This window comes from Anser anser (assembly GCF_964211835.1).
Source record: "Anser anser genome assembly, chromosome: 5".
Lineage (NCBI taxonomy): Eukaryota > Metazoa > Chordata > Aves > Anseriformes > Anatidae > Anser > Anser anser.
In genome coordinates, this window is record NC_139725.1 from 18,090,353 (window position 1) to 18,106,471 (window position 16,119).

At 44.0% G+C, this 16,119-nt stretch overlaps 2 protein-coding genes across 2 annotated transcripts in view; one reads left to right on the plus strand and one right to left on the minus strand.

Annotated features, from left to right (window-relative positions):
- Positions 1 to 14,384, plus strand: part of ABTB2 (ankyrin repeat and BTB domain containing 2) — a 141,495-nt gene extending 127,111 nt beyond the window's left edge. The window contains exons 8-17 of the mRNA XM_083838436.1: positions 1,319 to 1,415; positions 2,622 to 2,757; positions 4,636 to 4,862; positions 5,580 to 5,758; positions 6,819 to 6,924; positions 7,028 to 7,130; positions 7,807 to 7,897; positions 9,713 to 9,781; positions 10,654 to 10,767; positions 12,116 to 14,384. Coding sequence (XP_083694562.1) covers positions 1,319 to 1,415; positions 2,622 to 2,757; positions 4,636 to 4,862; positions 5,580 to 5,758; positions 6,819 to 6,924; positions 7,028 to 7,130; positions 7,807 to 7,897; positions 9,713 to 9,781; positions 10,654 to 10,767; positions 12,116 to 12,313 — 1,320 coding nt within the window. The 3' untranslated portion in view covers positions 12,314 to 14,384. The remainder of the gene's footprint in view (positions 1 to 1,318; positions 1,416 to 2,621; positions 2,758 to 4,635; positions 4,863 to 5,579; positions 5,759 to 6,818; positions 6,925 to 7,027; positions 7,131 to 7,806; positions 7,898 to 9,712; positions 9,782 to 10,653; positions 10,768 to 12,115) is intronic.
- Positions 1 to 16,119, minus strand: part of NAT10 (N-acetyltransferase 10) — a 103,225-nt gene that overhangs the window by 59,769 nt on the left and 27,337 nt on the right. The window lies entirely within an intron of this gene.

Here is a 16,119-nt window from a genome sequence, read left to right on the forward strand (position 1 = left end):
TGCATACAGTCATTGTTTGTTTGTATACATTTGTAAATAATTATAAAGATTAGATCCCACCTGGCAATTTGCCAGTACAGCCTTTGGTATTACAAAGGTTGGACAGCCTTAATTTACAGGTGTGGTAGGAGTGTGATTCTCCCAGGAGATGTAGCCAGGTATATCAAAGTTCCTGCTGGACTGCATACCCACAATGTTTGTTTCTCTTATTTTGTTTAAAACTTCTAAAGACTACAAAAAATCTCCTTTGGCAACCATTCCTTAAAGGGTAGATGATAGCTTTCTGGAATCTGTGTGTGAAATCACCTTTGCAGTTAAGGCCTACCATGTGGTCATTGCATGGAATAGTTGGCATCTCAAAAGAAACAAACCAGCCCATGGGCAGCTGTCATGCTCTACAAACAGGTTTAAAATAAAAATGTGAATGTATGTGCTGTTAGTGCCAAGGCCAGTGTCAAATGGGGCCGGCTGAAGCTGTTCAGTTGTGACAGCGTTACACAATACAGCCATCTGGACTCCCACCCGCAGCGGAAGAACCTCCCCTGCAGGCAGGAGCCCAGCGCTCATCTTTGCTGCCAGGGGAGGGGGACGGCACCCATGGGGCTGCGGCGGGAAGCGGTGCTGTCTGGGTGCCCTGCTGCTGACTGCCCGCACTGCTCGGCCGTAAGAGATCTCACTGCTGTGTAGCCTTCTCCCCTGCATCTGGGAGATGCATAATTGCCACTGTGAGTAGCTCCTTGTGTTCAAAGAAAGCCGGTTCTGTGTGTGGCAACTCACTGAGGCTGCCAGGGTCTCCTTATGCAGGCTCCACAGGGCCTGAGAGACCAAGGGGGGACGTTTGGCCTCCAGGGCTAACTCCCTGAAGGTGTGTGCTGTTCCCTGCGCACAGCATGAAGCTAAATGATGGACTCCGTGTGCCCAAGAGAAGCTCTGATTGCAGAGTTCTTTGGAGTTGGGAAATTACAATAGCAAATCCAGATTCATAAATGAGATTTGAAAACAGATATTCCTCAAGCTGCCAGATGAGATTTTTTTTCCAGCATAAACTCTCAATTCAAAGTACAGTAAAACAACAGAAAATAAGAAGTCTCTAAACTGACATTCAAGCAGAGGCTTTAGCCCTAGGCTGATTAAAGAAATGCATGAGAAACTTGCCTTGCAATCCACACTTTGCTTCAGCCTTTGAGACGTTCCTTTTGTGCGCATGCACTCTTCATTATGAATCTACAGGTTTTCTTTTCTAACACACAGCCTCTTCTGTTAAGTCTTCCTAAATTGTTCTTTTCTCGACTCCTTGTCTTTAACGTGTCTGTTGCAGCTGCTCTTGGATGCTGGTGCCCATGTTGAGGGCTCTGCTGTTAACAGTGGAGAAGACAACTATGCTGAGACCCCGCTCCAACTGGCTTCAGCAGCAGGTAAGTTATGCACAGCCTCAGCACACTCCATCTTATGCTACCACAGAACCACAACTGATTGATGCGCGGGTCAGGTGTCTGTAAAACATGTTAGGATTCACTGCATTTTGAAGGTACTGTGGATACAGTAAAGATATCAAGTTCAGTATCCACAAGCTGGATACTAAAGAGCCAGCACTTTTTTCATTTCTAAACCACTAGCAGAAACCCAGCCTGGGTTGGCAGTGACTATCAGCAGTCATCACGTGCAAGAGCTGATGGGCACTAAACGACTGTCCGCTTTTGCCAGCAGTACCAACACTCATCTCCTGCCAGTGGCCTCCACAGTAAAGCTAAAACAACTCCTTTGCATAGGGCACTGTCAAGAAACATAAAACAGCTACTGTCTAGCCTAGGCATGTCTTGGAACTAAATAACTTCCAGATGCAAAAATTAACAAGTTTAAATTCAGCCTAGGGAAAGAATAGCTTTTATATAAATTTGTTTTATTAATTTATTAAACAAATGTAAAATTCTGCATTTCTTCTACTTTGCTGTCATAACAGAAGTTTAGCATTCTGTGAACAAGTCTGTGCTAGCCTAAAAGTACCTGTTGTTTTTCAACACTTCTAGCCATTTTTTTTTTTCTGCTTCATTTTTGTGTCTTCATGAAGATGAGTCTCTGCTTTACTCTGCTCCAAGTTCTACTGAAGGGATAAAAAAAATGGCCTCTTCCCTTCCCAGTAACAGATACACATTGTGCTAGGTCTCTTGCCACCACTCACTACTATAACCAATGAAAACGGTGGAAAAGAGGCCCAGCTGAATGTGAACTGCACCAATACACTTGTCTGCAAGGTGATTTTACAGAAGCTGTGGTCAGCAAGTGCAGCATACAGCAGCTCCCTTCTGACCTTCTCTGTTAACCTCACCCACCAGCAGCTGAACAGCTGAGACTCTGCTCGTGTGTACTGGAAGTGCCAGACCAATTTCTCTTTCCACCTGTAGCTAGTTGTGCACTCTTACATAGTTTGGCTGCTTTGTGACTCTGTTCCTCCCTCTCAGAGATGCTATGAAGCCTAGCGCATGCTTGCAGGATGCTCTGAAAGCACTAGTTGTCGGCACAAAAGTTGCTAGTACAGCCTGCCTGCTAACAGCCCTATGTTATGCTTTCAAAGGGGTAACAGGCACGGAGTCACCACTGCATTTCTGTCAATTGTTTCCTAGGGAACTACGAGTTGGTCAGCTTATTACTAAGCAGGGGTGCCGATCCCCTCCTGAGCATGCTGGAAGTCAACAGTATGTCTTCATCACTTCACGAAGATATGAATTGTTTCAGTCATTCAGCTGCGCATGGGCACAGGTAAAGCTCCATTCATGTTCAGTAGAGTGGTTTTGCCTAAGGCTATCGCACTGTAGGTACTCCTATGTGACTTTGTATTGGGTGTCTTGTGCACAAATCCCTGGGTGTGCAGCTCAGAAGATGGTATTAAGGCTCTGCTGATAGCAACCATTTTTTTTCTAGGGCAGCTCAGTATCTCAGGTTACTCTGATTCTGATGTAGATAGTGCTGGTTGTGAGCATTTGGGGGACTGAATGAATCTTTAAGCCCGTAGATGCTTTCTGTTACATCCCTTTGAGGAAAAAAATTATGCAAGATTTTCATTATTCAGTAACAGTAACTTTGAAAAAAGGAATTATATCTTAGTCAAAAGCACAAAATGCAAAAGAAAGGTTTCTGTTTGCTTTTTCACTCATTTGCTGGAATATCTCCGTGGCACTGAGGGCTAACAGAGCTGGTTCTAGGCTATACGTGAGTTCCACTTATGGGCCGGTTATAGAAATAGCAGTTCACATGCTAAGACAGACCCTAATCAAGTCAAGGAGGTGGGAAAAATAAACTGCTATAGATTTCAGTTGGCTGCATCTCTGGTTTCTGGATAACCAACCAAGAGATCAGTCATTTAAAACACAGAAAAACTAGACTGGGCTTTCAACCCCTGCTTTGCAGGGTGGTTGTTTAGAAATAAGACATTACTTACAAACTCATGGAGAAATCCTTTTGTTCCCGGAAAAAAATGTCAGCACAATGAGCCAATTAAAACAGGCCCAAACCACCCATGTAGCTGGGGTACGTGATATCCAGAGGGTCTTGCAGCGTTACAGCCTGCCTTTCTTGCAACAGGCTAAATAGCAGCTATCTTGCTTGTGCATAGATGTGCTTTACAGTAGTGCCAGATGTGCACCTCCAGGTACAGCACACATCTGGCTACACTAGCAAAAACATCCCCAGTTCAAATGAGGCCCAAACTCAGCGAAGCTGGAACAGCCTAATGCTGTTATTTACAGTGGAGAACTCCACAAACACCGCTCTGTTCCCAGCTCTGTTCCGCTCCCACAATCTGCTGTGACTTCCAACCACGCAAACTGAAAGCCAAGGCTTATTCTCCTGTCAGGTAGGGGAAGGTGATGTAAAGCACAAAACTACCCAGTTTTAGCCCTACGGCGTAACGTGGGTGCAAAGAGAGCACCAGCTAGCGGCAATTCAGTGTCACAGCCGAGTATTTCGGGTGGACTCCCTGGGATGGGGAATGTCTGTTGCAGATGGCTCCAGCTGTCTGCAGGGAGACCAATGATGCAAGCTTTCTAAAGTGACTGTTTGGACACAAGAAATCCTCCTTCTTGCAACTGCTGTGTGAAATTCCAAACCAGAAAATTCTCCCTGGATTTAGCGATGCAGAACTATCATTTTTTATGGTTTCTATTTACTGATACAGGAAACAAGTCTGACTAAAACAACAGTGCTTGAAGATGGTCATTTGGGGAAACAGCAAGGGTTCTAACAGACAGTCTTTGGTAATTCTTACTTCAGACCTTAAGATGTTACCACACTTAGAGCTGGCAGAAAGAAGTGCACTTCTTCTATACGTGTTCCAAAGTATAAACTGCAATAAAAATCAGTTTGCCCCCAACGCTCTGAAACATTCCCTGTTTCTGCTAAGGTACAAGAGCACATGGCATTCTTTTGTCCTTGCTTTCAGGGCATCAATTTCTAGCTGGAGGAGTGAAGAAGGATAAGCACCTTAAAGCATCTCCGTATCTGCCAGATGTCTGTCAAAACCTGACTCTTTGGGAAGGAAATTATTTGCTACGCTAGACCTCTAAACTTAAATCACCACAGTCCTGCCTGAATTATTGCTATTTCATTTATCCATAAATGATACACCTTTCTCTTCCTCAGGAACGTTCTGCGCAAGCTCCTGACCCAGCCCCAGCAACTGAAGGGAGATGTCCTCTCACTGGAGGAGATTTTAGCTGAAGGAGTGGAGAGCGACACCTCCAGCCAGGGCAGCTCCAACGAGGGACAAGTCAGGCTATGCAAAACCAGAATGAAGGCCCTGCAGGAGGCCATGTACTACAGTGCTGAGCACGGCTACGTAGACATCACCATGGAGCTCAGGGCGCTTGGTAAGGGGTTTTCTTTATTATTATTTTTTTTTAAGTGTCATTCTCACATGTAGGGAATGAAAAGCTTTTTCCTTTGTCCATTTCATTTAGCATCTGTAACCCCGACTGCAGAGCTACCATAAGTTTATGGGAAACAGCTATACGTAATTTAAATTTTAAAAGTGTTTTGTCCGTCACTTTTGGCTAGACCCTCAGTTTCCAATAACCAAAAGCAAGCGGCACATCTCTTCATCAGGTAGTCTGTGTTAGAGAGGCCAGTCTCAAAAACGAAGATAACATCAGAGATTAAGTGGTTTAAGGTGGAAGAGCAGATTTGATCTAAAGGTAGGAAAGAGAAGCTTTGAAGTTCGTGTTCTAGACCGTTACAGGCAACTAGGAGAAGTGACCTCACACTTTGTGTAGGGTTAGGTATTCATACAAGTTTCGTTCAAATTGACTTGTGGCTCTGACTGCTGATGAAGCTGAATACACAATAGGGAGTCTCTGGCCCTTAACAACCAGCAGCAAATTCTAGCTCGTGGTCCTGATACCAGTCCTCTGCTGTTGTAGACAAGTCACTTAACCTGTCAGTGACCCAGCTCAGTCACCTTTAATGCATCTACTGTAAAGAAATGTGTAAAGATCTACTTCAGTGCTGCTAGGTGCTAGTATCTACTAACAGAGGTCTCTACTCACTTATTTCTGCATTCATCATCTTTCTCTTCGTTATGGCTGCAGGAGTCCCATGGAAGCTCCACGTGTGGATCGAGTCCCTACGGACAACCTTCTACCAGTCTCGCTACTCAGTTGTACAGACCCTCTTACGGGAATTTGTCACCATTAAAGAAGAAGACTACAATGAAGAACTGGTTAATGAAGGGTTGCAGCTCATGTTTGATATCCTCAAAACCAGCAAAGTAATCATAACTTTGGTAACAGTATCAAAACCAAGCGGTCCAGCCATGTCTTTTGCTATTGTATAAGCCAGGGCACACCAAAAACAAGTGAACGCGTGTGCAAAGTCCCCGTGAGCTATGGTATGATGTCCCTGACAGCATCCATCTAAGTTCACATACAGCCCAGTGAGAGAGAATCATAAAAGCAGCCCTCAGAATATAGATATTAATTTCAATAGAAGTGAACCTTATTCTGTTCAAGTCTAGTTCAGCAACTGGTTTTTGAAACAATGTGACTATAACAAGAATCATTATCAATGCAGTACTGGACAAGTCAGGTTATTTCAGTAGTATCTTTTAGGACCTTTCTGAACAATGCTTTTGTTCAGCAACATTTTCCTTCTACTTTTCTCTCTTATTTAAAGGTTGCCTAGGACTGCTTTTTCATTGCTTTTCAAGGCACACATAGGATATATTTATCCATAGTCTGTAGTTTAGCTGTCCCGTGTTCCAGATAAGTTCATCCTGTTTCTACCATGTTCTCTTCCAAGAGGCTGTTGCCCTTTGTGTTACAAGAAGGGGGGTGCCTGCTTTCTGACTGGAAAGGACACATTAGAAATGCACAGAGGGGGGTGCTGAGGGGTTTATACTGCCCTGACGTCTCCATAATTGGTCATTACAACATACATTGTAACTATCCTTTAAATTAAAAGCAAGAGGTATAATTGGCTAACGAAAAACAATTGCAAACTAGGAACCAGAACTCAGTATCTGACAATGAACTGGTACCATAAATCAAATGTTGCTGAGAATGTGCTTCTGGGCTTTTCTGTTACAGAGCACGTGGAAAGATGAGCTTTTGCTGACATGGCCTCTTCTTCTCAACAGTGGGTTGGCCTGTAAACTGTTACTGCAGCGTCTATCAGAGCATACTTGTGTTAGATTGTGCTAGTCCCTCTGTTTCGAGGTTGTTCTTGTTAGGGTACTGTTGTTATAAACCTCAAGTGAAGTGTTACAGTATGTTTGAAACCTGCTCAGTACGAAGTGCCAATTGATGATACCTGTTCTATCCTCCTTACAGAACGATTCCATCAATCAGCAGCTTGCGTCCATCTTCACCCATTGCTATGGCAGCAGTCCTATACCCAGTATTCCTGAAATCCGAAAGACACTGCCAGCTCGCCTTGGTAAGATGCTCACCTAAACAGCAAAGCTTTTGTGATTTTTTTTTTCAAAGCATCCATAATTTCAAAAACTAATCACCCTCATTTTCTTTTCTTACCTTAACAGATCCTCACTTTCTCAACAATAAAGAAATGTCTGATGTAACTTTCTTAGTAGAAGGAAAGCTATTTTATGCACACAAAGTCCTGCTGGTTACCGCATCTAACAGGTGAGTCACTTTCCACAGCTCAGTACATTTTGGTAGAGGAAGGTTTGGCCCTTTACTCCCTTATTTGTGTGACTAGCTCTGAATCACACACTGTAGCAAAGCAGCTGCTAACGCTAGGGACTACGTATGGACTGTAATTCAGGTCTGCAGGATCAAGCCAAACCATCTTTGCTAATCTTAAGAGCAGAGAGTACAGATGAGTTTTTCGAGCCACTCTTAGTATCTATTAAAGATACCCAGGGCTTTATTGACATAAACTGACCAGCAATTGTCCCTAAAAACCTGGGCAGTAGCTGGATGCACATACCCAGCCATTCAACGCCTTTTCCATTCCCCTGGTCAGTTTGCTAGCTAGAGCTGTAATTGCTCCCCGTTTCCTGGAGGTTTCACCCCTGACCTGGTACATGTGTAGTTATTTACTTTCTTTCTCTGTACTGGTAAAGTAACTGTGTTTTCAACAATTATAACATGGGATTGAATCAGACCCAGGCAATTTCCAGGTTAATTTGCCCCTGAAGTTCCAAAGTAATTGTCATTAGATGGAAAGAAAGGTTTCAGTTGTCAGTTTACAAACAATAACAGAGAAGGATCTTTATTTTCACCTTACTTAGGGGTTTGGCAATAGGCAATGAGTTTGCAAAGTACTAATAAAGAATTCTGTTAAAACTATTCTCAGGTTTAAGACCCTAATGACCAATAAAACGGAACATGACAGCCATGGTAGCAAGACTGTTGAAATTAGCGACATGAAATACAACATTTTCAAGGTATGTAGCTTACCATGCCTTTTCTTTACTCTTCATCTTCTTACATAATTTGAAGCTGAGAGGACCAAGGCTAAATATCAGAGGTAATTTACAGCTAGAGATGGGTTTAATTTCTACCTGCCTGTATTTCAGTAGTCTTCTCATCTGTGTCAAAGCTTTTCAGCTAGGACCAACCTTCCACCCTATGTCTTTTTATCATCTTACTAGGCAATTGACTCTTACGTAAAGCAAGAGAAGCAAATCTTCTACTCAATTTTGTACTTTTAAGATGTTCCCAGGCACAACCTCACACTCTGTTAACCAAGAAGTAAACTTACTTAAACAGGTGGACTGCCAGGCTTCGTACTAATTCAAATCAGATTATCAGAAGTCAGTGGTGTCCCTTTCAAGAAAGGCTCAAGATTGAGAATTTCACTTTGCTTTTATGACATTTCTGTATTTAACAGACCTAAGGAAGTTTCATTCACGATGAAGAGATGGTAGGTTACTTAGCACACACCCAGGGAAAAAAACAAGTTTGTGAAACATGACAGTTAAGTTATTCCAGCTTTCCAGGTCTGCATTTCAAATTTGGAAGAAAGGTACAGAACGGGGAAACCCAAAGTGCAGAACAGGTTGTGTAACTGTTTCACTGTAGGGCTGAGGATTTTCCTTTTTCTCTGTGATGCGTACAAAGCTCTTGGTCAGCAGTAGTGGCATCTCAGAGGAAATAGAAGTGGTCTGGTAGAATATCTTTGTCCTACTTGGAAGGGGCTATGCAAGTTTTGTGTTGGATGAGACACCCCCAAACTCTGAAGCTCAGGCCATGACAAAAAGGAAGAAAATATAAGTTAAATATAACTAAACAAGCCTCCTTAAAATTTTTTTTATATCAAAAGGTTTTTGAAGATAAACTTTTGCTTCACTGGACTGTACAACAAATTAGAACAGTAAAACAGTGATATACTTCATGGAGTTAGACAATTTGATGGTAAATAAAAGCAGGCAAGTTAAGGAGGTTATGGCATTCTACAGCAACCTCAGTTACAGCACACAGAGAAGGAGGCAGTGAACTGAGCCACTGGAGACCTAGGTTCGGCTCGGGGCTCTGCTGGAAAGCAGCTTTCCTTCCCTGTACTTCCGTTACTCAAGTAAGAAAGTTTTAGAAGTACAAGCTTAATTTTGTTACCACTGCTGGTACAAGCGCACAGCATGCAGTCCCCATACCTGTTCTCCACTATACCCAGGACACTGGAGTGGCTCCACTTTCCACTACCAAATCAAGCTGTTCCCCAGATAAGACAGTACTGGTTTAGCTGGGGGTGCGCACATGTAGATCAAAGAGCCAAAACTGACTCTCGCTCTCCCTGCAAACAATTAGTCTTTTTCCTCTGGCCCTGATGGGGAGAGGGGGAGGCCTGGAAGCTGATTACAAGCACAGCAGGGGAGGCAAGTGGCTGGGAGGTCCCTGACACACATGCTCATGGCATGGCAGTCTGAGTGCTCCAGCTAGCTGGCAGCTCTGCGTGTGACCAGCCTGCAAGGCTTTACAAGCCAGGATCCAAAGAACGTTTTTGCAAGGACGTTCATGTTGCTCAGAGACACACTGTCACCCTCTCAGCCTAAAATGCTCACCAGAGCCCTTTTCAAAGACCAAGGAAGAAAAGGGTATTAGAAAGCAGCAGAGATTTGCAACACTAGAAAAAAGCCCAAAGTGGAGGCAAGAGCCAGCAAACCATGCGATTCCTGTCTGCGCAGGAAGGGGAGTACAGTCATTCACAGCCCCTTGTGACTTCAGCGATAACTGCCTCATGCCTGGCCTTCTTCCCATTTCAGATGCTGATGCAGTATTTATACTATGGAGGAACAGAATCTATGGAAATTCCCACCACTGATATCTTAGAGGTGAGTGTTTTCTTCTCAGTCTTGCTAAGTGCACTGGGGCGTAAATGGTTTGAAAAGAAAAATCTGGGAGCTAACAACACACTTTCAATTCAGGAGTATACTTAAAACTTTAAAAAGAGTTCAGAGTTCCAAAACACAGTTGCTTGGAACTAAAAACTACTGATTATATTATGTCCATGATATGCTGGGCAAAAAAAAAAAAAAAAAAACATACATCACTTACAGTGCTTTTGGTACTCAGAGCTGGGTGGAAGCTTCCGTTGTATGTCCTCTCTGTTCTGGGAGAAGGGAGCCATAAGGTGGTGCGGTATTTGGGGGGGGGGGGCACAGACAAAGTGCAGCTGATCTGACAGCCCTGGTGCCCACAGCAGACCAAACACCAAGAGGCTAGAGATCACGGACAGACTACTGATTTCAAGCTGCACTTCGGCACAGCTGACAATGGTACAGCAAAGACTAGGCTAGGAGCACGTTCACATTACAGATAAATCCCCTTGCAGTACTGCTGTTCAGTCAGAAGCAGTCTGGTGGGATTAAAGCTTGCCACTAAAGACTACCCATAACTTTTGTTTGTTTGTTTGTTTTTGTTTTCTTTTGAGGAAAGCACACTTTTAGCAGTCTAGGTCTCACATGTCATAGGGACAAAAAGTAGCACAGATGCACTCCTGCAGGAGAAGCACGCCTTTGCTCAGAGTGGAGTTCTGCCCATTGCTTTAGCTGGGCATCTAGTGGCCTTTCTGCTCCTTCACAAGGACTTAGCTGTTGAACCAGGGAGTCACAGACCACTCAGAGAGGAAATCATCAGTTCTGTCTGCCTTCCCTAAACCTTTCAAGGCTCATGATCTCAAATAGCTTCTCTCTCGTCCTAATAGCTGCTGTCGGCTGCCAGCCTGTTTCAACTGGATGGCCTCCAGAGACACTGTGAAATCCTCTGTGCCCAGACGATCAGCATGGAGAACTCTGTTAACATCTATAAATATGCAAAGGTATGTGCCAAACTGTCTCATTTAAGAATCACAATGAAGCAGCATGCATGCTTCTGCAGTCTCGTTTTGGTACCCAAACACAATGGGTGTAGAGCGCGTCCCTGCTATGCTGGTAACTCTGCCCTAACCACAGCAAGGAGTGAGATGATCTACTAGGTTCCAGCCTCTGAAGTCCTACACAGCACCAGTATGTTCTCCTGTCTAAAGCAGTCATGCATGAAATTGATGAGAGAACCCTACAGAGCAGGTAGAGAGGTCTTAGCTGGCTGACACAGCATCATCATCATCCAGCAAATCCCAAGAGATTGAAATCCTCAGAGCAGTAGGAGCGCTTGATCACAGTACAGCAATTAAGTAGCAAACCCTTTCCCAGCACTCCTAATGCTGAAGCATAAATTTTACAGCTCCAGAACTAACAGCAGCTGTGTTCTGACACAGATATTCACCTCTACTTCAAATAACCTAACCCAAATTATTAATAAAATCTTAAAGGAAATAGTCTGCCATTCCTGGAAGTTTGATAGACGCAGGGTCACATCCCTTAAAAGGTGAGCAGAAAGATGACCTCATAGCAATGTGCATACTTACTTTGCACATAGTGGTGCACTGATCTTTTTTGATTCCTGACTCTCACGCTGGGCCATGTTTTCTGGGGAACTCAGGCTGGTCCATTTGAGGACCTAAAACATAACCGTATGCAATAGGTGGAAAGGAGCATTCTCACCTGGTCCTCAGTACTTTTCATTAAATTACTATTTGCACAAAGCTCCCAGAACCTGGGTGCGCGCACAGCACTCCTAAATACTGAACCTAAGTTTCATCTTTCTCCTATTACTGAGCTTCCCCCAGTGGTTCTGAAGCAAAGGGAACCGGATCACTGCCAAATCCCCCCCAGCACGTTTACCCCCGCTCTCCTGCACTCAGCTCCTTTTTGTAGCAGTCAGACTCGCATCCTAGGAGCCATATTCCTGTTGCCATGAGTTGTGTGCGCCATCTGGCAGCACATAATTTTATGTTGCAGCACGAGCTCCCTGCCTGCACAGCAAAACAGGTATCTTGGCCACTTCATCAGCCAGCTGCTCTCTTCCTTGAAGAGGAAGAGACTGGACTGCAGGCGAGCGGCTCTGCCAACAGCAGGCCATCAGGGGAAGAAATTAAAAAAAGCTTGAATGCCTCTCTGCTCACACCTGTGCCTGCAAAAAACATCAAAAGAAATTACCAGCCATCACTAGTGCTACCCTCGTGCTTTTCCACAGTTATTACTGTCCTTTTTCTGTCTGAGGCCCAGGCATGTCCTTTAGGTCGGTGCCATACAGAAAAAGCTAACTGATCTTACTCTCTTCTGCAGATTCACAACGCACCTGAGCTAGCCTCTTTTTGTGAAGGCTTCTTCCTCAAACACATGAGCGCTCTTCTAGAACAGGACTCATTCAAACAGCTGATCTACAGCAGGAACAGCAAAGTGCAAGGCTTGGACCCTCTGCGGGACTTGCAGACAGCCCTGGCTGGCCGCCTGCACTCGGTGTACGTCACCTCGAGGGTGTGAGGCAAGAACAAGGCAGTGGCAGAAGCACTGGTTCAAACCGCACTGGGGTGCACCATCAGGCAAAGCCGTGGCTTTCCTGTTTGCCTTCTGGAGTCATCAGTTCTTGCTGGAAGTCCCCTGCAACAGATACCCCGCCGGCAAGGGTACTGCGCCTCGTCCCACTGACGGCAGGGAGCTGGCTTCTCTGTGCTACTACTGTCGGAGAAACACTGTCACAGTGTGAACAAGAACGGAGGATGCAAGCGAAGACCCGAACCGAAGAGATCAACACTGCCATTCACACAAAGCACAACGTGGGGCTGTAGAGAAGTGAGGCAATTTACCTAGAGCTAACACCTAATATGTAGTCTTAAGTGTCTGTCTGCACACCATAATGGCCACCTAGTTCATACGCATAGATGTTTTACTTGTAAAAAGGCTGCATAGAAGGAGTGTGCTGATCCTATGGACCACTGCCCATTCAACAAGTCATCTGTCTGAACACAGAAGCTGGTGTACACAGACTTCACTGCAGTAATAAACACCAGTTTCCGCTCATGGCAAGAGACTCCAGCATAAATTTTCCCCTAAACTGTTTGCACCTTGAGAGAGAGATTTTGTAGATGTATGAGGCTGTGTAGAAACTAATACTAACTCTGGAATTACTCACTCTTTATGCCTAGTATGAAGAACTGAGCTGGGGCAGGGTGGGGAGAAAACTTTATTTTTTTTAATATGGTTTCACTGTGCTAGTTGTTTAATCTGGATCCAGTCTGAGGAAAGAAAAATACTGCCTACCCTTTCACTATAAAGGTTTGATAGTCCAAGTCACTTTTACCTTAAAAAAAAACAAATTGTGAACATTATCTGTGAGACCTGACATCTTAAGAGATGCTTGCTAAAAGACTCAGGTGTAGTAGGAGCTATCACTATGCTGAAAAACTGTCCAATTGCATAAATAGCAATAAAAGTCTCCCTAAGACCATGATAAACATACCAGCTTGCAACTTTGTTCACTCTGGAGCTAGTTGGGAGCGCAAGCCCTGACCTCTAGTCTCTCTTCCATGCAGTGATGTTTCTACAGATAGGCTACCTCGGGGGAGACTGTGCGTACGGCCACCTGCTGCCTAGAGGTAGGCTGCAGCCTGACACCCAGGCTGCAGTACCAAAACAAGATGCCTCAACTTGAACACTCAAGATTCACATTGTTCCTTTGCTTGCAGCAGACATGTTTCTGTTCAATAAGGACTCTTTCTAGGCCTTCTCCTAGCTGACTTAGAGAACTAAAAGCAGACAGTTCAAGATACAGTTTTGGCTGAGGCAACTTATTTTTTTCCTTTTCTTAAAAAAAAAACCAACCTTAGGAAGCTAGTTAGTTATTTTATACATTTACCACACACCTTGCTCTCACCGATAGCTTTAAAAACAGTCAGCCATTCCCATCAATCTTTGTAAGCACCCCCCAAAAGCATGTGCTGAAATGCCTTCATTGGTTACAGATGGGTAAAGGAGAAGAGGAAACAAAGTTTTCATTTGGGAAACTACTGCTTCTTAGGAATTCAACCATTGGTATTGTAACTAAACACACTGGAAGAAGTAGGCTCAGCTGGGCACAATCTTCAAGGCAAGGCATAGAGGTGGTTTAAGTAGATGAAGGGAAGAAAAATGAACTACAGAGTCCCCCAACAAAGTCATCAAAATGTGACATCGCTGCTTTGCGTCAGGCAAACTGCATGCAAAGAATGACTCCTCTAGGATCAGTAATCTGACAGACACGTTGGTCAGAGCACGCTCCAATGTGTGTTTTAGGTACGTATCCACTTTTGAAGATCACCACCAGCTTCAATAACCCTATTTATTATCAGAAAGCCATAGAGATGTTTCAGGATTATCACTGGTCTGCCTGAGAAATACCACAAAAGGCTCTATTATCTTGGAAGGTATTTTCAAGTAGCTGCTCCAGCTATCTGTACAAAAATGTAGGTCCTCCTTTGTTGCTGTAATATTACAATGCTTTGTTAATTGTACATTAATGTTGTCATTTATGTAAATGTACCAGGATTTTATTAACAATGTAATTTTAAAAAACATAGCTGCTGTTATTTATTCCGCTTCTCTAACAATGAGAAAACCACATTTAAAAACTTCTGTGGAAAAGGTACTTGCAGTTTTACCATCCTATATTGCTTTGGTATATGTACCTCATATTATGCTTTAAAGCAAGGGATAAAGAGGCATTTATTTCCCTTTCCTGGGCTCAAGCATTTTTTGAAGTAATAAGCTTAACTTACTACACGTCAGCTATGGAAAACACAAGTTTACCTGCCTTTCACCAAAAAGCAGCAGAGAAAAACCCCAATTCTAGGATTCTTCCCCTATTCAGCACAGACACGGTAAGGCTAAGATGACTGTTAGTTAGCATGGAGGTATCCACACAGTCCTCAGAACAAACACCTAAGACTCAGTCCCTTGCTCATGCAGACGCCCTCTCTAGCACTTCCTTTTTTGTCCACCACAGACCCGAGAGGGCTGAAACAGCAGTGGCTGGAGCACCCTGCCTGCTGCTTCACAAAGGGTGTTTAAGAGCACGCTGGCAACCACACACAGTCAGGTGTGCAACGTCATAGGAAGCCCTTCTGAACTCACGGTGACCATCGCGCACCCGAGGCACACAGCTCTCCCCAAGAGGAGGGTACGGAGGCAGCCACAGCTGCATGTGTATCACCCCTATCCTTAGTTAATAAAGCCAGTGACTTAAGTAATGCCAGGACATGGGAAAACTGAACAGAAAACTGCTAGACCTATTTATGGCCTTGTCTCTTCCTTGTTACCGTGCTTATCAGAAAGAGTGGCCCACTCAAATCAGGCTGTAAAGAGCAAGGGCATTTACTTATCTATGAGGTCAGACAAACAGACGTTTCTTTTTGCTGACAGGGCAAGAATTTGACCCAGAAATAACTAAGTATTTTTTTTTCCCCTCTTAAGTTTACCCCATAAATCTTGCAGACCCCTACAGAGTTTGGGAATAATGCCTGAACTGTAACTCTGGATTTAGTGCTTCTCTACAGGAGGACTCAAATACTTGGTTTCTTAGGATGCTAATTCTGACGATTTCAGAGGAAGCCATTAATACAGCCAGAACCTGTACCTGGCTGCTCAGAGCCTATTCATGGTTGTTTCTTTCCTTCACTTTCCCACCATACATGGGAACAGTGCGGCATACCTCCCTGGTGCAGCGAGACTTGAAATCCAGCTCTACAATAAATTAGCTTCATGAGCACTTCTTAGCATTTGATTTACATGACCTGAAAGAAGTCTGCTGGGACTGATACATGAGGGGTGCTTTCCTCTTGCGTTGTACCATTACACCAGCATGCTTGGAAACCAACCAGTACAAAAACTGACTTGTTCTCAAGAATCATGGAATACAAACAAAGACCTAAGATTCCCTTTGGAGCACTTTCACGCTAAAAAGTAGATTAAATAGAAATTTGTCATGAAACTAGTTGCACACCACCTCTGTTTTATGCAGGACTGCCCTTCCCTTGCAGTCCTAGAAAGTAACGTAGCAGAGTTTGCTTTGGGAAGCACAAAACTGCTGCTCATTATCATATAACTTCATGGAGCTCACGAAGCAGAGCTTACACATCTGCCTGAACATGTTCAACGACTTTCAGACTAAAATAAAACCTTATTGCTTTACAATAAGCCTTTGCACAGCAGGCGAGCACCAGCTAAAGTAGCGCTGCTACCAACTGGCCCTTTGCCCTCACCAAATGCTGCCCAAGCAGCCAGACAGTGCTTCCTGCACCTGCCATAACAGAGAC